At 35.4% G+C, this 24,296-nt stretch overlaps 1 protein-coding gene across 1 annotated transcript; it reads right to left on the bottom strand.

Annotated features, from left to right (window-relative positions):
- Window positions 1–13,581: 13,581 nt before the first annotated feature.
- On the bottom strand, window positions 13,582–23,321 carry LOC104895046 (peroxidase 27). The gene is made up of 4 exons (XM_048646177.2): window positions 23,021–23,321; window positions 21,079–21,267; window positions 20,788–20,953; window positions 13,582–14,348 (listed from the first exon to the last, which is right to left on the bottom strand). The coding sequence occupies exons 1-4, from the start codon at window positions 23,249–23,251 to the stop codon at window positions 13,930–13,932; spliced, it is 1,005 nt and encodes a 334-aa protein (XP_048502134.1). The 5' UTR covers window positions 23,252–23,321; the 3' UTR covers window positions 13,582–13,929.
- Between the last annotated feature and the right edge of the window lie 975 nt (window positions 23,322–24,296).

A 24,296-nucleotide genomic window follows, 5' to 3' on the forward strand; every position in this document is an offset into this window, starting at 1 on the left:
GTGCATGTCTCTTTTTAAATGTTTAGTCTTCTCATGAAACATGGGATTTTGAGCCAAGTGTTCTTTTGAGGTGTTATCACAATAGAGAGTAATAGGCAAAGGAATTGAAATTTGTAGGTCTTCAAGTAAGCCTTGAATCCAAACTAGTTCACTTGCTGATGCTGACATACTTCGATATCCAGCTTCAGCAGATTACTTACTCATACTTTGTTGCTTCTTAGTCTTCCAAGATACCAAATTAGATCTAACAAACACTGCGTAGGAACTAAGAGACCTGCTACTGAACTGACATGAACTTCAATCTGCATCACTGTAAGCGGTGACATTGAATTATGAAGTAGCAGAATACCATAGACCAGCATCTAATGTACCTTTCAGATACTTCAAAACATGCAGAGCTGCCCTTAGATGAGGCACTCTTGGTCAATGCATGAATTGGCTGAGATGCTACACTAAGTAAGATAAATTTGGTCTATTATACCCAAGTATAAGAGCCTGCCCACAAGTCTTCTATACACATCAGGTTTATCAAGTAAGTCACCAACTTCAGGAGACAATTTCAATCCAGTAGATAAATGAGCAGGAGCAATAAAGCATTCTTGCATACCAGTCATCAACAAGAATATCCTTGATGTATTTCTTTTGAGAAAGAAAAATACCATTGGCATTTCTATAAACTTCTACGCCAAGAAAATAAGTTAATTGCCCAAGGCCATTTATAGTAAAGGCCTTATCTAAAGCAAGCTTGAGAGCTTCAATCTGAGACATGGAAGTACCAGTGACCAAGATATCATCCACATAGACTAAAATAACCAAGAACTCTCCATCATGTGTTATGGTATATAAAGAATAGTCTTGTGTAGATTGTTTAAAACTTAAAGTTTTTAAGAATGCACACTTTGTTCCATTGTTGAGAAGCTTGTTTTAGGCCATATAAAGACATCTTAAGTCTGCAAACTTCACCTGGCTTTGCCTTAGTATAACCAGCGAGTGGTAGCATACACTAGTAGAATAAATGCTATTTGCTGCGGTGATATTGCTGCGGTTTTACCTATACGCAGCAATATTACACGCAAAAAGAAAAAAATAGAAAATAACAATATTGCTGCGGTTCTTGCCCAAAACCGCAGCAATATTGTTCAACGGATACATTTTTTAAAAAATGTGGGTCCTGAAAAGACTAATATTGCTGCGGTTTTGGGCGGAAAATCGCAACAATATATTAAAAAATATTTTTAAAATATATTGCTGCGGTTTCCCGCCCAAAACCGCAACAATATTGTCTTGTCTAAAAAAAAAGGACGCGGCGAGTTTGGAAACCCTAAATATAACCTATTTATAACTAAAACCGCCCCATGTCGCGCCTCCCTCCCTCCCTCTCAAATCTCGCTCCCTCTTCCATCTCCCTTATTTCTCTCAACTCCTTCGTCCTTTCATCTTCCTTTTCGCTGCACAAACTCCTCTAAACTATTCGTCCTTCGTCGGTTGTCGAGAATCCAAACTCACCCCAAATAAGCAAATACAAAGTGACATAAAGCAGCTCCTTACACCTCGTCGTCTCGTCGTCGGTTGTCGAGAATCCAGACGTTAGACCTGCGACCGAGGTATCCGCACCAGAGGGTGTAGTTTTTGAGGAGTTTGCTACGAAAGCGCCGGATAACGGAGTGTTCGAGGGAGTCGATGTTGTCGGGAGGGGGTTGAAGACGCATCTGAGCATTGGCTAAGTGGAGTACGAGGTGTTCTCGTTGGTTGCGTATGTTGTCGGATTGGAAACCAAAGAAGAGGCCCAGCCAATCCATCAGGTCATTCAATATTCTCGTTGGCCATTGATTATCTCTCCATATTCCTTCGTCAAAATTTGAAGCGTCATCTCACTATTGATTATCTCTCTAGATCTGTTTTGTTATTTTTTTTGGTTCTTTTTTTGTTTTTTTTTTTGTTTTTTTTTTGTTTTTTAAGATTTGTATGTAGATGTTTTGTTTTAGGAATTTTTTTTGATTTGTTTCGTTTGAAGTAAGGTGATGTAGGAGGATCCCAAGCGACCAAGATTGTTTTCATTATCTTTGTTTCTTAGATCTGATTGTTTTCATTATCTTTATTTTCTTTGTAAGTTGGTACAGTTATAATTTGGTGCAGTTTTATATTTAGATTTTACTGCATAATATAATTTTCTGGTTCTTATTGTTAGTTTTATCTATTGTGAATGAGAAGTGATGTTGATTTCATTTTGAGTTTAGTTTCTATTAAATGATTTAATGCTCATTTGTGTTTGGGTTTGTTGTCGGGTTTTATTTTTCAAATCTTATGGCAAAATGCAAAAAAAAAAAAAAAAATTTTTTTTTTTGCTTGAAGGACCCTATTGCTGCGGTTTTGGGCTAAAAACCGCAGCAATATTACCTCTCAGCCACCTTATTTTTCGCCAAAAAATTCATATATTGCTGCGGTTTGGCCTAAAAACCGCAGCAATATTGGTATATATTGCTGCGGTTTTAAACCGCAGCAATATTATTAATACCTATTGCTGCGCCCTTAATTGCTACGCGCCCCAATCCGCAGCAATAATGCACTTTTTAACCGCAGCAAGTAGCCTTTATTCTACTAGTGATATAAGCTTCTTCATCAATGAAGCCATGTAAAAAGGCATTGTTAACATCCAATTGACACAAATGCCAACCCCTCATAGTAGCAAACGCTATATCACAATTCTCACAGTAGCTAGTTTAGCAACTGGAGAGAAAGTCTGATTAAAATCTTGTCCTTCAATCTGCTAATATCCAATAGCCACTAGTCTAGCTTTATGCCTTTCTATGGTTCCATCAGGGTTTAATTTTTTGTTTTATAAATCCATTTGGATCCTATAGCATGTTTATCCTTAGGCAAACAAGGCTCCCAAGTATAATTGTTCTCAAGAGCAGTCAGTTCCTTTTCCATAGCTAAAACCCAATTAGGATCATTTTTAGCTTGGTTTAGTGTTTAGGTTCAAGGCGAGAAGAATTAACAGTGAAAAGATAAAGATTGAGTGTTTTCTGCATTAGAAACATTTTTGTGAGGAATATAACCACCAATAAAATCCTGAAAAACATGGGAAGGTGTAATGATTCTAGAAGAGGTTCTAAGAGGAACTGGAGAAGGAATATCATGAACAACAAAAGGAATTGTAGTTTGTTGTCTGTCATTTTCAGGAATATGTGTATCAATAGAAGTATGAGAAGAAGAAGAAATAGGATATGAATTAGGAATAGAAAGAGAAGGGGGTTATTTTGTGAAGATTCTGAAATAGTGGCATCATGGAAAAATTGAGTAGAAGAGGGAAGAATTCTCTCAGCATCAGAATTATCAGAAGCAAACTGAATCATTTGTGAAGAACTAGGTTTTGGATGTATAATATGATGAGAGATCTTGTATTGAAGAATATTTTCAAAGAAAATAACATCTCTTGATATGAATATATTGTGTGTATCAAGATCATACGGCTTGAAAGGTTTATGACCAGCAGGATACCCAAGAAACAAACATCTTTTACATCTAGAATCAAATTTCTCTCTTTTCAGAGAATTGTTATAAGCAAAGCAAAGAGAACTAAAAACTCTCAAATTAGCATAATCAGGAGGAATTTTAAACATTACCTCAAATGGTGTTTTTTCCAGTTTAAGACAGTTGATGGAATTTTGTTCAATAAATGAGTGGTTGTAAGCAAACACTCTCCCCAAAATTGCTCTAGAAGACAAGCATGGAATCTCAATGCCCTAACAATTTCAAGCAAGCTCTTGTGTTTCCTCTCAACTCTACCATTTTATTGAGGAACATATGGAACACTCTTTTCATGGATAATACCTTTATCAGCAAATAACCTTTTGCAAGATTATTTCACTACCTCAGTCCCATTATCAGATCTTATTCTTTTAACTTTCATCTGAAATTGTGTTTCCACCATTACTAAGAAATCTCTTATTATCTTTTCAACTTGCATTTTATTATGCAATAGAAATCCATGTAACTCTACTATTGTCAAGAAATGAAAAGCACCATCCAATGCTCTTACCTTGTAAGGACCCCCACAAATCCAAATGAATCAAATCAAAGCATGCAAGAGCTCTACTATTACTTACTGTAAAAGGAAGCCTATGATGTTTAGAGCTATAACAGACACCACAGTTATATTCTGTAAGCCCTTTGCAGTTACCAGCATCAATATGTTTCATTTTGGACAAAGAAGGATGACCTAGCCTAGCATGAAGCAAATCCAATTGAGCCCTAGAATCACCCTTATTCTGACTCACACTAGTTGCAGTTTTATTTGGCAAACTAAGCATATTTACATAATCAATCACATTCTCTACTGTGTTGCAACCAGCAGCTTCATGTTCACCAACATATCTTCTTGAACTCTTGGAATCTGCAGAGCTAACCAGATAGTACAAACCATTTGTTCTGTTCCCAGCACCAATCAGTCCAGACCTAGAAAGGTCCTCGAAATAACATACATTTCTTGTAAAACTCACTTGAACACCAATTTGTTCAGTTAATCTACCAACATATAACAATTGCGTTTAAATTCTTTCACTAAAAGAACATCAGACAACACCAATTTGTCACTTAAAAGAAACATCACCTATCATATCAACATATTTATTGCTCCCATCTGGTAAACCAACTTTAATTGGTTTATGCAAGATTCTTTTATTTATCAACACACTTTCATCATATGTCATATGATCACAGGCACTAGAATCCACAATCCACAAATTACTCACATGACAGTTAAGAGAATGAGATGTAATACCTGCATAATTTGCATGAGAGCAAGATATGCCACTGGAATCTCCAACTTGAGTCTGTTTACCCTTCATAGCTTTCATTACTTCATAACAAATAGCATTTGACATATCAGAATTAACTCCACTAACATCATTTGTGCTGTCAAGAGGGTCATCTCCAGCCATCTCTTGTGTAGAATACACATTTGCAGCAAGTCTGGCACCATGAGACTGATTGTCTTTAATTTGGAAGCTAGCTTTGATAGCATTAACTCTAGTAGAATAAATGCTATTTGTTGCGGTGATATTGCTGCGGTTTTACCTATACGCAACAATATTACACGCACAAAAAAAAGAAAAAATAGAAAATAACAATATTGCTGCGGTTCCCGCCCAAAACCGCAACAATATTGTCTGCTCTAAAAAAAAAGAAATCTCCCTCTCCTCTTTGTTCGCGAACGAAGAAAACGATTTTTCAGATCTGGTTCTCAAGATTGAGACGCGAGCCACGATTTTTCTGATCTAGTTCATTCGAGCTCGTCGTGTTTCGTTCGAACGACGTTTTAGGACTTGAGGCCACCACCACGGTCCACTGCACCTCGTCGGCTCGTCGAGTTTCGTTCTCCGCCAAAGTTTCGTCCGACGAGTTTTTTGTTTTTTTTTTCGTTTTTAGATCCGAATTTTTTTTTCATGTAACTTTTATTTTCGCCAGATCTGTATTTTTTTGTGTAATTTTTTTTTGTAATTCGTCTTTTATTTCTGTTTTGTTTAATTTTCTGGTAATTTCACCAGATCTAGATTTTTTAGTTATTTCATATTCTTTCTTTTCGTCAACTTTGTTGTTGATTATAAGATTTGGTGAATTAGGTGATAGTGGATGGATTAATTGCCTGATTTTAATTCAAATTTGATAGCAAAATGCAAAAAAAAAAAAATTTTTTTTTTTGTTACCAAGACCTATTGCTGCGGTTTTGGGCCAAAACTAGCAATAGTTTGACATATTGCTGCGATTTTGGCCCAAAACCGCAGCAATACTCTCTGTTAAATATATAATACATAAAAATATTGCTGCGGTTTGGCCTAAAAACCACAGCAATATTTGTAGATATTGCTGCGGTTTAAAACCGCGACAATATAATTAATACCTATTGCTGCGCGCCCAAAACCGCAGCAATATGGCACTTTTTCAACCGCAGCAAATAACATTTATTCTACTAGTGATTATACCATTCAGGGTAACCAATGATTTTAAAACATTGGTCAGCAGTGTGTCCTTTCCCTTTACAGTGATTACACTACTTGTTCATCTTTTCTTTCTTTATATTCAACTCTCTCCAGTCCATTTTTCCCTGCACATAACTGGATCCCTTATAAGCTTGTGCAGCCATAGCACTACTAGTCATAGCACTGCCGCTGTGATCAACCACCATGCTACTTACTTCTTTCTGTTTCTCTATTTGTTGAGTGATAGAGAACACTCTATTTATAACAGGCATAGGATCCATTGATAGAACATTAGTAACAGTAGTATCAAAACCTTCATTGAGACCAAGAAGAAACTTCATCATTCTTTCTTCATCCTCAATTCAACCACCTTCTTCAAGAAAGAACAACTACATGTACTTAATGCACCATAAATACATGAAGGAAAAGCTTGAAAACTATTCATTTCATCCCTTAGTTTCTTAAACTTTCCATAATAAGTAACTATAGTCATGTTAATTCTCTTGTTTGAGATTATCAATCTTCTTCTTTAACTCATAGATTATTGGACCATTAGACTGCCCAAATATTTCAGTTAATTCTTTCCACAAGTCAATAGTAGTATCTATATAGCCGAAATCATCAGCTAATTCAGCAATTATGGAACTCAAAATCCAGCTAACTACCATGAAATTAAATCAGCACGTTTCCATTTATGATAATCCTTATTAGTTATAGAAGGTTTCAAGATTTCACCATTGATGAAACCTTCTTTGTTTTTTGCAATCAATGCACGCCTAACATTTCTACTCCAGCGAACAAAATTTACACCATTGAACACAGTAGCAACTAGAGAAGAAGTTGGATTATCAAAAGCTGCAATGAAATAATTAAGGATCAAGATTACCTCCATTATTCAACCGTTCATTATTCCTGGATCCTTCTTCTATCGCCATTGTAGATTTGTGAATCTTTCAATCAACTTCACACAATCACACGAAATTCAAAGAAATTTGTGCAAGAAAATTTTGCAATTGTAATTGCAAGAAATTTTCGCAATAATTTTCAAGAAACTCACCAAATTTAGTGAAACCTCAATCTCAAATCGAGATTACTGCTCTGATACCATGTAGAAATCAATAGTATTTAGATTGATTTACTAAGCAGAGAAGGAAGATTGGAGAATGTAACATTCACTCATAATCTTCAAATAAGCTGAAAGACAACTTATATACAAGATGGAAGAGAGAAATAACCAACTTGTAACTAACTTCTAACAGCTTGTAACTAACTTCTAACCACCTTGTTACAAAATATAATTTATATATTAAATAATTCCTATATGTCATGCTACATGCCTTTGTGGCACAATGGACAGTACAAAACCTAGAATAGGATACCAAAAAATTGTGCCATGTTACTCTTGTTGATATCCAATAGAGGGGGCATGCATACAACCTAGCCCATGTGTCATGTTGGGTCATGTCGTGCTAACCAACTATGTTAACGTTTTTAATTATTTTTCGTGTTAAAATGAGTGGGTCGTTCCGATCCAATGTGTTAATTTTTGAATATATGTCCATACACGACCTACCACCATACCTAATATATCGAGACTTGCCGGTAGTGAGCTCATATCATGCTAAGCCAACGAGCTCCCTTATGAGATTTACGTTCTTCTTTGCCTTTCTGGTTAAAATAGATGTATGTCTTAATATGGAGTATCTAAACCACACGTCCACACCACACCACACCACACCATATACATGCCAACCATATTTGACGTATCGGATTGGTCCAATAATAGCAAGCTCATGCCGGAGCTAAGTCAACCTCATATTGCCCCGTATCCTTATGGACTACTACTATATATGAAGTTGTCATACAAAGAGGGGAAGAGGGCATACAAAAAAAATAAACCTTATGATAAGAGGATTAGGTAAAATAGGTACGGCATGATTATAATTTATTTCTAAGTGACAATCAAAATATCGAGAATTTATGTATGTATATAATTGCATTGCACCCAAGAATGTACTTCATCTAATATGTATATAGTTTGATTAATTTACGAAATGCAAGTTGAAGCTTATCTCTGTTTGGACAACGTAACACATAAAATCGAATCAGATCAAAGCATCAATATAATTTATAGGAGAATGCGACACTGTATATAGTTAATTATATACTACTATAAGCAAATTGGCGGTTATAGCAAATATTAGGTGAATATGAATTAATAATTAGGGAATCTTTATCGTTAGTTAGCTTTAATGTATATAATTTATGGTTAGTTATCTCTAATGTATGTGATTATATTGAAATTTTCTACATTGCCTAAAAGTGGCTTTAATGTTGTTTTATATTCAAGTTTATAAAAAAAATAATATGAACCCGGTGCACACTAATTAGTGTGCACCCGATCCATATCACGTGAGTTTATATGATAGTGTATATTGATATGATATAGTGTATGTTAAAATGATATAGTGTATGTTAAAATGATATAGTATATGTTAAAATGATATAGTGTATGTTACAGTGATATAGTGTATGTTAAAGTGATATAGTGTATATATGTTAATAAAAAAACTAATATGAACCCAGTGCACACTAATTAGTGTGCACCCGATTCATATCACGTGAGTTTATGATAGTGTATATTGATATGATATAGTGTATGTTAAAATGATACAGTGTATGTTAAAATGATATAGTGTATATTAAAATGATATAGTGTATATGTTAAAATGATATAGTGTATGTTAAAATGATATAGTGTATATTAAAATGATATAGTGTATGTTACAGTGTATGTTAAAGTGATATAGTGTATGTTAAAGTGATATAGTGTATGTTATAATGATATAGTATGTATGTTAAAATGATATAGTGTATGTTAAAGTGATATAGTGTATGTTAAAGTGATATAGTGTGTGTTAAAATGATATAGTGTATGTTACAATGATATAGTGTATGTTAAAGTGATATAGTGTATGTTAAAGTGATTTAGTGTGTGTTAAAATGATATAGTGTATGCTAAAGTGATATAGTGTATGTTAAAGTAATATAGGGTGTGTTATGGTCACATGCCTGGGCCTGGTCCACACTATTTTAGTGTGAACCGGGTCCACGCAAGTCGGATTGTCAAGTTTAACCCCAATAAATATATATATATATATATATATATATATATATATTATCTTAAATTTATACATTTCTTTGAGCAGATAAAAATTTGCATGCTCCTTTTTATGTAAGTTATTTGAAAAAATAAATATTGAATTTATTGAACAAACATATAAAATTGTTGTAGTTCATTTCATATTTGAATAAGTATCATTTATTGTTTTTTTTACAATTTCAACTGCTACTATTACCAAACATTTTTAATTAAATAACTACCTTAATCACTAATTGCTAACAGCTACTAATGGGCAGCGCAACTAGTAGCTACCCGCCACAACTACAACTATTGCAACAACTAACCGCTACTAAAACCGTTAGTTTTACCAAACATGTTCGTAGATTAACTTATTCCTAAGGAATCACAGTCTAAACGAAACTCATTATGGACTTTTCCATACTGTTTTTTATTCTGGTGATGAGATAAAACATTCTTGTCCAATAATTATTATATCAAGTCCAAAACCTTCACTAACTTGACAAATTAGATAATTGCTCTTGAGCCCTCATATGACTTTTCTTCATTCAACTTGCGCCTTCTCTATATCACGCAATTTCAATAAACTAAAAGTACGATAATCTAGTATTAATCTCTGGCTAGAAAAGATTTGTACTTTGTTTTGCAGCTTGCATCACTATTACAAAAGTTACAATCTTTTTCAATGCCAGAAAGAGCATCAACTAGCCCTCATAAAACGGATTAACTAGGTAGCATGGAAGAATGTGAACAATGACCCGAAAGAGGAAGCTGCGGTCAAGATCTTCGCAAACTCAGCAGAACAAGCAGAAGCATATGCTATTCTGAAAGCTCTATCGGATATGGAGTGGCGAAGCCCAGGTCTAATTATTAAGACAGATAATATAGAGGTGATTAGAGCTTTGAAGGGAAATATCCCATCTAACAAGAACATCGATAACATTATCAAGGACATCAAAAGAATAGCAAATAGTTATATTTTCATTTCCTGTATTAAGGTAAGTAGAGAAGAGGTTATGTTAGCCCATAAGCTTGCTACCCAAGCAAGGAAAAGCTAACCTTGTATCTTCTGTTTGTTTTACCCTTTGTCAAAAAAAAAAAAAAAAATTATGCGAAAACTAAATATTAAGAACCAAAGTAATTCTTGGAAATTATTGCCGGAAATTTCTTGCTAAATGGCTATATCATTAGACCATTCCAACAATTTCATTTGGAAAGAAGTAAAATAGTCGTTTTAATTTAGTAATCCAATATATATCACGTATCTGCAATACCCAAATATAAAAGTTCAATATTAATTACAACGTTTGTATATTTGGCTAGAATTTATCTATATCTCTCGAGTATATATATATATAGAGAACGTATTGTGTCGGACTCGTCCGACCATAATCTTTGGTCGGACGACTTTCAGGTGGTTCCAATTTTTTTTCAGTTAGTCTTAATTTTTTTTCAGGTAGTCTTAATTTTTTTCAGGTAGTCTTAATTTTTTATCAGGTAGTCTTCATTTTGTTTTCAATTAGTCTTCTTTTTTTTTCAGTTGGTTTTTGTACTTCAGTTAGACTTACTTTGGGTTTCAGTTGGTCTTTATTCTTTTTCAGGTAGTCTTCATTTTTTTTTCAGGTAGTCTTCATTCTTTTTCAGGTAGTCTTCATTCTTTTGCAGGTAGTCCAACTGAAAAAAAAAACAAAGTCCAACTGAAACAAAACAAAGTCCAACTGAAAGAAACACAAAGTCCAACTGAAAGAAACACAAAGTCCAACTGAAAGAAAACAAAGTCCAACTGAAAGAAAACAAAGTCCAACTGAAACAAAACAAAGTCCAACTGAAAAACAAAACACTAACCTCTGCTTTCTCTCACTTTCTCCTTCTTCTTCATTCCTCTTAGTTGATTTTTTTCTTCTTTGTTAGATTATGAAATTATTGCAATTGAGAAGGGAAGAATAATGTGCTGTGTTTGATTGAGAATGGAAGAATAATGTGCTGTGTTTGATTGATTCGTGTTGCCCATAATATACAGCCCTAGGTTCCTTATGATAAGGAACAGAAAATAAAGATAGAAAAGTTTCCTAAAAAAAATGAAAACGTATTGTGTCGGACTCGTCCGACCATAATCTTTGGCCGGACGACTTTCAGGTGGTTCCAATTTTTTTTCAGTTAGTTTTAATTTTTTTTCAGGTAGTCTTAATTTTTTTTCAGGTAGTCTTAATTTTCTTTCAGGTAGTCTTCATTTTGTTTTCAGTTAGTGTTCTTTTTTTTTCAGTTGGTTTTTGTACTTCAGTTAGACTTACTTTGGGTTTTCAGTTGGTCTTTATTCTTTTTCAGGTAGTCTTCATTTTTTTTTCAGGTAGTCTTCATTCTTTTTCAGGTAGTCCAACTGAAAAAAAACAAAGTCCAACTGAAACAAAACAAAGTCCAACTGAAACAAAACAAAGTCCAACTGAAAGAAACACAAAGTCCAACTGAAAGAAACATAAAGTCCAACTGAAAGAAAACAAAGTCCAACTGAAAGAAAACAAAGTCCAACTGAAAGAAAAGAAAGTCCAACTGAAAAAAAACAAAGTCCAACTGAAAAACAAAACACTAACCTCTGCTTTCTCTCACTTTCTCCTTCTTCTTCATTCCTCTTAGCTGATTTTTTTCTTCTTTGTTAGATTATGAAATTATTGCAACTGAGAAGGGAAGAATAATGTGCTGTGTTTGATTGAGAAGGGAAGAATAATGTGCTGTGTTTGATTGATTCGTGTTGCCCATAATATACAGCCCTAGGTTCCTTATGATAAGGAACAGAAAATAAAGATAGAAAAGTTTCCTAAAAACTAGGAATACAATCACAGTGGGAATCATAACAATAAATTCCTAATATATCGCAACATACAGTGAGGTTGGAACTGGTGGTGCCGCAGAATATGGATTTCAAATTTGGAAAATTTGTGATGTATAATTTAGATAAGGAAAACGACAGATGAAGTGAATGATTGAACAAATCCTTGAAGATTGATTATGGCAGATTTGAAAGATTATATGAAAATCCAGAGAAGAAGAAGAAGAAAGAGGAGAGAGAATGTGACCTAAAAGTGAAGCAGAGAGAAGATGTATTGGGCTCAGCCCGTCTGACAGTAAACAATACGTCAGACGGTCTGACCCAATACTTTCTCATATATATATATCTATATATATATATGGGTTCTCTTTTCCATATCTGTCTCCTCACATCTATGTGTCAAGACTCAATATTGCAATAGATAAAAGATGAAGGAAGTATGTATTTTACCATGTTTAACTCATTTTAGATTATTTCAGAAAAGATAAGATAAGATAAGTTCAGATAAGATCTTAAGTACATATAAAATAAAAATAAGTTATAAAACGGATTAACTAGGTTAGACTATCCAATAAATTAGAATATAAGTTGAGATAAGATAAGTTAAGTTTAAATAAGATAAGATAACATAAGATAAATTCAGATAACATTCGATAACATAAGATAAATTCAGATAAGATAAGATTAGATAAGTTAAATAAGTTGAATCAATCGCATGATTGTTGCCAATGTAATCACAAAAAGGCAATTTCTCGGGAATTTTCGACCAAACTTCCGATAAACTTTGATTTTCGGGACTTATTTTCGGTTTAGTCAGTTCAGGTCAACATTTTCTTTTTTGAGAGAGAAATTTCATTAATTTAATTGAAGGCCAAACGACATCTACAATATGTAATAAAGAAAAACAGGATACAATTAAACAAGATCATATCAATTTCGTCTTCGATGAAACTACAATGAACCAGATCGAATATTGTGGTGCAAGTCCCTTGTATTTTTTTGTCCCAATCAACTATTAAGGGAACCGTCTATCATTTTGACATAGTTTGGAGAAGAACGTTATTGATCTATCCATATTGACCGCATCCGAGCTTTCAATACCTTCGTGTTGATAGTTTTGAACTTCAACCAATGAGAACAATTTCTCATACATAAGTCACAACTCCCATAGGGGATAAGGAGACCTCCACAAAAAGAGAAGACTAGTCTTCGCATATATCAGGGAACAAGAAACTCTCATAAAGAGAGACTAACTTATTCAGCAAAACAAAAGGACAAACTAGAAAGTGAAAACAAGAAAGGAAAATGGGCTTATCATGGAAGAAAACATCCATAGCAGCCCCTAGCTGATGAAGGGAAAGGGGGAAAAGGGAGGCAACTAGAGAGAAAAACTAAGTTTAGGGTTTAGGGTTATCTCCTCCTCCGTTAACTAATTAATTAAGGTTAGGAAAGATTGTTGGGAGAATTGTATCAGTTCAGCATAGTTAAGCTAAATGTTTTAAAAATTATTTTTGTATTATATAATTATTTTTTTATTACCGTTTTATTATTATTATATTTTTATCATTAAATCCATCTCCTCTCACATGACCGAGCTCTTTAATGTGTGTGTCGAGATTGAAGATTGCAATAGAAAAAAGACGAAGGAAGTATATATTATTACCATTAGTACAGTAGAAAGGATTCCAAACTTCGTTCTCATTACATTTTGTTGAGATACGATTGAAGATTGTTCAATTTAAACAAAAGAAAAACCAAGCTATGAGCATGAATATAAGCAACAAATTACTCCGATCTAACCACTTGATTCGTGAAGATCTTCTTACTTATGTTCGTTTGCTACATATACTACTACAAGTACAATATATATACTCCATATATATTTTCGTCCAACTTTTATTATATATGTTCCACGTTTTGTGAAAATCCCTTATAAGTTGGACTGATATAGAGGACGATTTTGTTCCACACACTTACATAATTCAATTAGTCCTCGAACAAACTTTTCTTATTTCGCCAGCATTACCAGTAAGAACACTAACTCTTCCCAAATTTACCATTGAAATGGCAAAGTCTTTAAAAAAGCTTCTTTGGTTACCCTTGATCTTGTGAGTTTCAACATATTTTCTAGTCTCATCGTCATCAAGTAAAGCAGCATCAGATTCAAGTAACCCTCTTCTCTTCGACACGAGCTCGTAGTAATGGCCATCAAATACCTTTGAACTTCCAGGATCCATTTGGACGAATGTATCATTATTGTTATTAGTACATTTCTTCCTTAATGCAGCAACATAGTTAGGATCCATTTTTGGGTCAGTAGAGTTGATGTCACCTGTTCCGTCGAAGTTGTAGAGGCGCTTTTTGAATGCTGCACAATGAGATATGCCTAGAGTATGTGCTCCTGCACAATTATATATCTCCAAGTTAATAATGCCGATGCTAATAATGCTTTTGTTGTGTGTGAAAGAGCTACTAAGCGCAGTGATAATTGCATATTATGCCAAAAAAGCTTCATGTTATTGATATGTACTTATTGTTTACTTCTATGTTTTTCTTTAGAGGGTGTGTACCAGTACTGTAATTGTAAAGAATGTGATTCTGCCTCACTCTTATTCTTTCACAGCTCAACAGTAGTGTAGTGGGAGCAACAACCTGCTGTAACCTGCACTTCTGTACTTTTGTTTTTTAGTGATCCTAGAAAGATAAGTTGTCTCTTTGTACACCTAATCATAGGGATTCTCTTCATACTTTGTATATATATACGTAATCTTTATAGCCGTTTATTATGGCATTTGTGAACAAGAACACAGATAGAGAATTATAAAGAGAAAAGAGAAAAGCCTCTGAAAGTTATCAGAGAGAAAACCTTGTGCATTTGAGCTTTGAATTTCTTTTCATGGTATCAGAGCTTCAGGTGTGAAAACTTCAATCTTAGAGATTTCAAAGCTCTAATTTTTCCCTTCAAAATCAGCCCTTTTCCTTTCCCTCCAGTTATAATGACTGAGAAAACTGAGAAAACTAACTCAAACAATCCTTATAAGGATCCACTCTTCATTGCTATAAATGAGAGTGCTGCCACTGCTCTAGGAAGCATCCTTTTCGATGGAAACAACTTCCTAAACTGGAGCAGGAGTGTTAAAATTGCTCTAGGAGCAAAGAACAAGATTGCTTTCCTTGAAGGAAAACATCCTAAACCCAATGAGCCAGGAGATGAAATGCAGAAATGGGTTAGGTGTGACTACATGGTGAGGTCTTGGCTGTTAGCAACAATGAAGCCAGAGATTGCAGGAAGTTTGTTTCAATGCATTCTACAAGACAACTATGGGAAGAAATTGTAGAAGATATGGTCAGGCTAATGCCCCCCAACTTTTTCATCTGAAAAAGGAATTATGGGAATTTCAACAAATAATCTAAGTGTTGGAGAGTATTACTGCAAGCTTAAGGATCTTTGGGATCAAATTGCTCAGCTTGAAGAAATCCCTGATTGCAGCTGTGGAGCAATGACAAAATGCAGTTGCAACCTTTTGAAGAGAATGCTGGAGATACAGGAGAACAACAAGATCATTAAGTTCATTATGGGACTTAATGTGGGGTATGAACAAATGAAGAGCAACTTGTTGGGGATGGATCCTCTTTTACCAGTGAACAAAGCTTACAACTTGGTTCTACAAGTTGAGAAACAGAAGCAAATCACTGGTGAAATGAGCATTGGGAATGAGATGAGTGCCTTGAATGTCAACAGGCAGGTGGAATACCTAGGACCATTGAAGGACTTTCAAAGAAAGGATTATAAAAGGATGAAGATGGAGAAAGATGCAAAGAAATGTGATTATTGTGGTATGAAGGGACACTTGAAGGTCGAGTGTTTCAAATTGAATGGCTATCCAGAGAGATTCAAGAATGCAAAGCCAAGAAACTACCAAAGACAAGCAGCAAATGTGGTGAAAGAAGAAACTGAAAGGGAAAGTAGGACTCCTTTTGAAGCTAGCTGTTCTCAAGAAGAAAACAATGAGATGAAGGATGATGGAAGATGATATCAGCTGTTGTTCAAGAGGTCATGAAGGCACTGGGAAAGAATGCAATTGCTTATAGCAATTTTGCAGGTAAACTGTCATCTCTAATGCTATTTCACATAAAAATGGTTTTGATTAAATTCCTGGATAATTGATTCGGGTGCTAGTGACCACATATCTGGAAATAGATGTATATTTGACAACATGAGAGCCTTGAAAGGCATCATTAGGGTTGGTTTGCCTGATGGAACAGTGAAAGAAGTGAAGGAATTTGGAACCATCAGAATATCTGATGAAATTTTGTTGAAAAATGTTTTATTTGTGAGTGACTTTAGGCACAATTTGTTATCTGTCAGCAAGCTCTTGCAAGATAACAAAGTGATGAAGTTTATTTTTGATAAAAATGGATGTTATGTACAGGACCTTACCAATGAGCAAATCATAGCTCATGGAAGGAACCATCATGACCTGTATGTGCTGGATGTGAAAGAGAAGGAAGCTGAGAAGGATGATTGTGATGAGAGGGCTGGAAAAGTTTGGCTGCAGAAACAATGAAAGATAATGACAAGAACCTGAAGTTAATTCATGCTAGGCTAGGTCATGTGTCATTATCTAAGATGAAACATTTGAAGTTTTGTGATTGTAAGGGTTTGAATAACTATTTTTGTGACACTTGTTCTGTATCTAAACATCACAAACTTCCTTTTATTCCAAGCTCTTCTATTGCTGAAAATATTTTTGATATGATACATGTGGACTTATGGGGCCCATAAGTGTGAAAGCTGTAACAGGTGCTACTTACTTCTTACCATTGTGGATGATCACTCTAGGGTGACATGGACACATCTAATGTCAAATAAAGAACAGGTGAAAGGGATCTTGGTTGGTTTTCTTGCACATGTTGAAACTCATTTCAAATGTCAAGTTAAAACAATAAGGTCTGATAATGGCACTGAGATATTTCAACAAGAATGTGGGAAAATCCTAGCTGAAAAAGGGATTGTCCACCAGAGAAGTGTTGTAGGAAGGCCACAACAAAATGGAAGAGTGGAAAGAAAACATAGATTCCTTCTAGAAACAGGAAGAGCTCTCAAAATTCATGCCAATCTTCCTGATCACTTATGGGGTGAATGCATACTAACAGCTACATACCTAATAAACCTATTACCTAGCTCAGTTCTTACTGGGAAACACCTTATAAAAGACTCATGAAAAGGGAACCTAAGTATGAGCATTTGAGGGTAATAGGAAGCTTATGTTATGCTAGTCCTAGTAGGAGGCCTAGTGACAAATTTGCTGAAAGAGGGATCAGATGTATCCTGATAGGTTACCCTCCTCACAAAAGGGTTACAAATTATATGACCTAAACAAAAACAAGATTTTTGTTAGTAGAGATGTAATTTTTCATGAAAACATTTTGCCTTTTGTCCTTAATCAGGACAAAAGAGATTATGAAGAATTTGTGCAAAACAGATTGATGAATGCAGGAGATGAAGATCAACCTAGTGAAGGTATGGAAGAGATTGCCTTGGATTTAAATCCAAGAGAAGCAGGAGAAGAATTGATACAAACTGAAGTGATAGAGAATGATGTGGTTGATCAACAAGTATGGGAACAAGAATCTCATACAATTGCTGAGAGAACAAGACCTGCAAGGCAGAGAACTCTACCAGGAAGATTTAAAGATTATGTTGTTACTCTCCCAGATACACAGGGACCTCAGTTGCACTCAGAGAGGGTGTCCTTGATGCTCAAAAGGCTGCAAAGCTCTGAATATTACCCTGAAGAGTACATAAGCTCTTTGAACACTGCCTTGAAAATCACTGAACCTCTGAATTACAAGGAGGCAATAAAGAATGAAAAGTGGCAAGATGCTATGAAGCAAGAAATGCAAGCATTAGAAGAAAATGGGACTTGGGAATTAACAAGTTTACCAACAGGAAAGAGAGCTATAGCTTGTAAATGGGTATATAAAATCAAGCTAAGGCCAAATGGGAAGTAGAAAGATTCAAGGCAAGGCTGGTAGCTAGAGGAGACAGACAAGTCAAGGACAAAGACTATAAACACACTTTCTCTCCAGTTGCAAAGTTCACAAGTGTGAGGACTCTCATTGCCTTAGCCACTTCTCAAAATTGGGAACTTCATCACCTAGATATCAACAATGCCTTCTTGCATGGATATCTAGATGAAGAAGTGTATATGCATCCTCCACCAGGGCACACAGCAGAGCATAGTGGTAAAGTGTGCAAGTTGAAAAGAAGCTTGTATGGTCTCAAACAAGCCTCTAGACAGTGGAACATAGAGCTCACTAAGCTGTTTGTTAGAGAGGGATATGTGCAAAGCAAGAGAGATTACTCTCTCTTCAGTAAGAAAGTTGAAGGCAAACAAGTAATTGCACTTGTATATGTAGATGATTTACTAATCAGTGGTGATGATGATGATGGAATTACTCTTTTAAAGCAACAACTTCATGCAGCTTTTACTTGCAAAGATCTAGGGCAGATGAGATACTTCCTTGGGATAGAAGTTTCAAGAACTAAACAAGGGACCATGTTGAATCAGAGAAAGTTCATCTTGGATATTCTTAGCAATGCAGGTATGGAGGAATGTAAGCCTTGTAAATTTCCCTTTCCTAGAGGTCTAAGACTATCAATGATGAAGGAGAAGCTTTACCAGATCCTGAATTCTATAGAAGCTTAATTGGAAAGCTCCTCTACCTTAATCTCACAAGGCCTGATATATCCTATTCTGTCCAGCAACTCAGCCAATTCATGGCTTGTCCTAGAAAACCTCACCTTCAAGCTGCCATCCATGTAATTAGATACCTTGCAGGGACCCTTGATTGGGGTCTATATTATCAAAATGATTCTGATGTCTCTCTTTCTGCCTATTGTGATGCTGATTGGGGCACTTGTGCCTTTAGTGGAAGGTCTCTCACAGGATATTGTGTATTCCTTGGGAAGAACCTTGTATCTTGGAAGACCAAGAAACAAAAAACCATCTCCAAATCATCTGCAGAAGCAGAATACAGATGTATGTCTCAGACTACTAGTGAACTAGTCTGGATTGATGGGATATTAGAAGATTTGCAATTCATAGTTCCTAAGCCTATTAATCTCTACTGTGATAACAAGGCTGCTATCTACATCTCTCATAACCCTGTGTTTCATGAGAGAACTAAGCATCTAAAGCTAGATTGTCATTATGTCAGAGACCACTACTTGGATGGTTTTGTCAATACTCTTCACATCAGATCATTTCTTCAGTTAGCTGACTTGATGACTAAGGCTCTTGGTGAGCAACAGCATAATCACCTCTCTCTCAAGTTGGGCATCCTTACCTCAGCTCCACCTTGAAGGGGGAGTGTAAAGAATGTGATTCTGCCTCACTCTTATTCTTTCACAGCTCAACAGTAGTGTAGTGGGAGCAACAACCTGCTGTAACCTGCACTTCTGTACTTTTGTTTTTTAGTGATCCTAGAAAGATAAGTTGTCTCTTTGTACACCTAATCATTAGGGATTCTCTTCATACTTTGTATATATATAGCCGTAATCTTTATAGCCGTTTGATTATGGCATTTGTGGAACAAGAACACAGATAGAGAATTATAAGAGAAAAAGAGAAAAGCCTCTGAAAGATTATCAGAGAGAAAACCTTGTGCATTTGAGCTTTGAATTTCTTTTCAGTAATATATATACTCCTATCATCCTATGTTAGTTATAAATGGCATATTAGGAATACTTAATCTAGTACTATTACTCGTCAAGTTTGAATTTCGCGACGCCTTCCTTCTTAAGCGCCTTTGTATCGTTTTTATTTACTTTTGTTCTAGGTGGTATGTACGAGCTTCTAAAGCTCCTTTAGGTTTGTTTGTTTCTATTAGTTTGGATTGTATTTTAGGTTTGTTTGTTTGTATTAGTTTGAATTGTATTCGCATTAGGATGTACTTCCTCTTTTAATTAATGTACGATTTCTCGATGTCAAAAAAAGAATTTGAACATTACACTACTTACTACTCACTAGTAACTACTAGAGATGGCCAACGGTGTGGGCCAATCCAGCCCAGCCCACCCGTGGGCCGTGTGGGCCGGGCTAGCAAAAAACCCGATCAAACCCAACTTGAATCGTGAAATTGGTGAGTGGGCCGTGGGACGAATTTCTTGAGCCCAACCCACTAAAGCCTGCTACCAAAGCCGCCCAGCCCGGACCACGAAACTGGTCCAGCCCGACCCATGAATCGGACTAGCCCAGTCCAAGTAAATATTAAACCAAATTGTGTATATTTTAATCAAATTGTATATATTTTAATTAAATTGCATATATTATAATTCAATCAAATTTTAAAATAATGAAATTATTCATTAATATTAATAATTGTATATATTTAAATTCATTTTAAAGATTTCATGTAACAAGAATGAATAATTTCAATGATTAAATAATTTTGAAAAAAAAAAATTCTGATGCCAGCCCGCCATTCCGGTCTAGCCCACTAGACACACAAACCACCAGAACCGTGAAAACCGGTAACAGACCAATGTGGGTTAAGATCTTTCAGCCCGCGGACCAGCCCGCCTCACCCATAAATTTCACGGTCCGGTCCTGAGCCGTAAAATCTCAGCCCAACCTGTTATGGCTTACGGTCTGGCCCGCACCAGTTGCCATCACTAGTAACTACTAAGGCTAATGATCAACTACTCAATTGTATGAATTACAATTCTATAAGACATGCTAGTATAATAGAGACATAGAGTTGTGGAGGGAGTATGCAGGTTGTCAGTTTGTTGTACGTGAAATTGATGCATTTGACATTTAATATTAACATACCAGATAAAACAACAAGATCTTTCACGCTGAGTCCTTTTTGTAGGAAAAGTAATTTCAAAAAGGTTATATCAGAAGCAGCTGATGGCAATTCACTAAATGCCTCATTGCGTAATGAAACACGACCGTCTCGCCTTCCTGTTTCTACCTCCCATGAGGCTCCTCCAGTCTACAAATGTTAACAATAATACACACATTTTAGTGCAAACATATACAAAGTGCTTATACATACATATAGAGCTACGAATTGCAAAAACTCTCTTAATTGTATGGGGAAAAGTATTCAATTATTACCTGAACAACAACATCCCTAGAAACCAAGGCTATTATATCAGCACATGAAACAATGCCTGGGCAATGCATTTCCAATGCGCTCTTGACTCTATCAATTATTTCAAATCCTGATCTAAAGGTTTTATTCGGATCTGCATCTTTCTCTGCTTGATTTGTTGGTGAATCTAGCAAGATGGAAGCATCACAGCCCTGTGTATAATCAATCATGATCAATAATAAAGATGGTTAGTTCGATAATGGCCTATAAAAGTCTGCATAAGTATTCATAGATAGATATATATCATGTCATAAATTTAGGTTTTTGAAGCTCTTCTTTTAATTCTAGCCTTTTTGTTTGTTAATGATGAAAAATACTTCATCTAGGCATAAGAATCAAGGAGAGCACAGAGATATAGAGGAATAAAAATGGATTCTTGTGAATTATGATGACGAGAGAGATAGAGATAATTGATAACTCGATGTCAAAAGTAGGAGTGTTGTAAGTGTATGGGTAGTATCCCAAGTCTACTGTCGGACACACATCCTGGTGTCCGGCATGAAACTCTTCAGGATGCGAACTCATCAGAATGGACCAAACCATCCCTAGTAGTGGACCGGGATGGCGCTCGCGGTCATCGAAAAGGACAAAATAAGGGAATCTTCCCTCCCGTCACACTCACCTCAATCACACACATATCAAAGGATTACGCATCCTGCCAGATAAACAGTACTCCATTAAATAGCCAAATGGTACTATTTTGAGGTACATTCTCTCACATACTAAAAATAACTTATCTCTCTCGTTTTCTCTCTCTAAATCCTTAACGGACACTTATTGACTTGAGCGTCGAAGGGGGTTTCCTCGCATCCCTCGAGGGTAGCTCTCGTTTGTTCTCTTTCAGCTCACCAGTCTCGGACAACCCTCGATTACTGACGGACTACTTCTCAAGGGTCTGTCACCGTTTCAACACCGAAACAACAATTAATTCAGGGATTTGCCACAAAAAGAAAGTGTTATAAGAAAAATAAACCATACAAGTAGTATTATTAGTTATTTCCATTGGTTAAATCCCTAAAACTATCACATCAAGGTTGGACTATATATGACTCCATTCTCTTGATGACTTATTTTCCATTCCAGCATAAAAGGCGCCTCATCTTTCATGGTTATATTTTTTCATTGTTATCATAACATATCTGGACCGTTGGTATCTTTAACAACATATATAAGTAAATCAAATCTTAGGATATATTTATATTGATTTTGAAAATATATATCGAAGCCCGGATATTTCAAAATGATCGGACTTGATAATTTCTTCTTATATATTTCTTAAGTGCAACAAATCCACTTTTACGCAAGCCGATACATTATTTTAACCACAAATATCTATAATTACATAAAAGTAAAAATTATAAAAGTTACATTTTGTGAAAGTACGTCACGAGACGAATCTAACAAGATCTCACCTCACTTTGTTTTTCATTATGTACAAGTCACAAACCTTAGTCAAATTGAAAAGTATAAATAGTGAAAGAATGGAATTGTTGCATTTAATTCGAAACAGGGGAAGTATTAGTGACAATATAAGATCATTTTTTTTCTATCCTGTCTTCATGACGTTCCAACCATAAATATATAACAAGGGGCAACAATTTTAGTGAATAAGCTTAGCTCAACACCAAAATAAGCTAATTAAGTACCAAGGATGTCTTGGCCTAGTGGTTAAGATTGAGGTACTGTGAACGATATGTCACAGGTTCGAATCCCCCCTCCCCTTCTTTGTACTTTGTACCGCCTTCGTGGCTCATATGGATCAAAAAATTAAGCTAATTAAGTAGTTCAATTTAGCAGAACTAAATGTAATTTAATTTAATTAGTGAAAACATAAAAAAGAAAAGGTATGAAATGCAAAAATAATGAATGCATTTAAATAAACATAATGAAGTTAATAACACTCACCCTAACAAAACAATCATGGAAAAACATTTTCAACAAGGGGCCAGATAGAGAAGGTGCCACAGAAAGTGTTTGTTTGACAACATTGCTTGTTATGGACTCAACTAAAGGACATGAATTAGCGTAAAACCCCACATTTAGACCCTCAACATTTGCAGATCTTAAGATTAAAACTAGAAAAAGAGCAAAGTGGAAGAGATGTGTTTTAGGATAATCAAACGCCATCTCTTTCATTAGCTTGGAAATAATAAAGATGATGAGCTTAACTAGAGTTGCTATGTAGTATTAGTCTATGGATGGTAAAGATGAGAAAGCCTTGGTAACCAACTGTTTGAGTCCAAAAAAGACTCAAACACTCACATTGGTACCATTATAACCTGGTATTGGTATCACATTGTTATTAGGATTGGTACCAAACAACCTTACTTTGGTATCAAAATTTTCGGACAATGGTACCAATCTAACCTAGCATTGGTACTAAACAACACGCGAGTGAAATTTCCAAAGCTTAAAATGACCAAATTGCCCCTGTTTGAGTCTCCTAAAAGACTCAAACGGTTGGTTGCCTAGACAAACTCTGGTAAAGATAGTTGATGCTTGATGCCCTTATATAATGCCTTGTGCCGCCTTAACAACTTTTAAGCATGCATGTCAGTAAAATAGCCATCTTAGAGGCTACTATTCAAATTTTGCATGCATCCAAAATTTATAATTTGTCTGCATGTTTGTGGTAGGTCTTTGCGTGCTTAAGATATAGTATAAGTTAATGAACGTACTTGACAAGTTATACATAGGCTACCCGCTACATGTAGACCTATATCAAAATGCACTGCTTGACTTCTACAGAAGGTCATGTGGACTCTTGTTTTTAACTTAATACTGATTAGTGATGAGCATATAGCTTTATTTAATGATAAAAGTAGTAAAATCTATTAGATTGAAACATATAAGAATGAAGAGGAGTAATAAGGAAATCCCTATCCTTAAAGTGTCTTAAAAGAATTTGATTTCATGACTTCAAAGACATAAGTGAATTCTTTGACCAGTACGTAATTCATTTACTCCTTGATGACGAGTGTAGAGTTTTGTGGTGCCAAGCCAGCGGGCCTTGTGGCACAATAGACCGGACCTAGAACAAGGAACTCAGAAGTCGTGTTATGTTGCACTCTTGTCAATTTGATTAGTCTTTGGTGATGATGAGAGGAATTGGGTGTGGCGTACTAGCATGCATTGTGGCATACTGGACCAAACCTAGAACAGGGCACTGAAAAATCATGTC

The sequence above is a fragment of the Beta vulgaris genome, chromosome 6, assembly GCF_026745355.1.
Source record: "Beta vulgaris subsp. vulgaris cultivar EL10 chromosome 6, EL10.2, whole genome shotgun sequence".
NCBI classification, from domain to species: Eukaryota; Viridiplantae; Streptophyta; class Magnoliopsida; order Caryophyllales; family Amaranthaceae; genus Beta; species Beta vulgaris.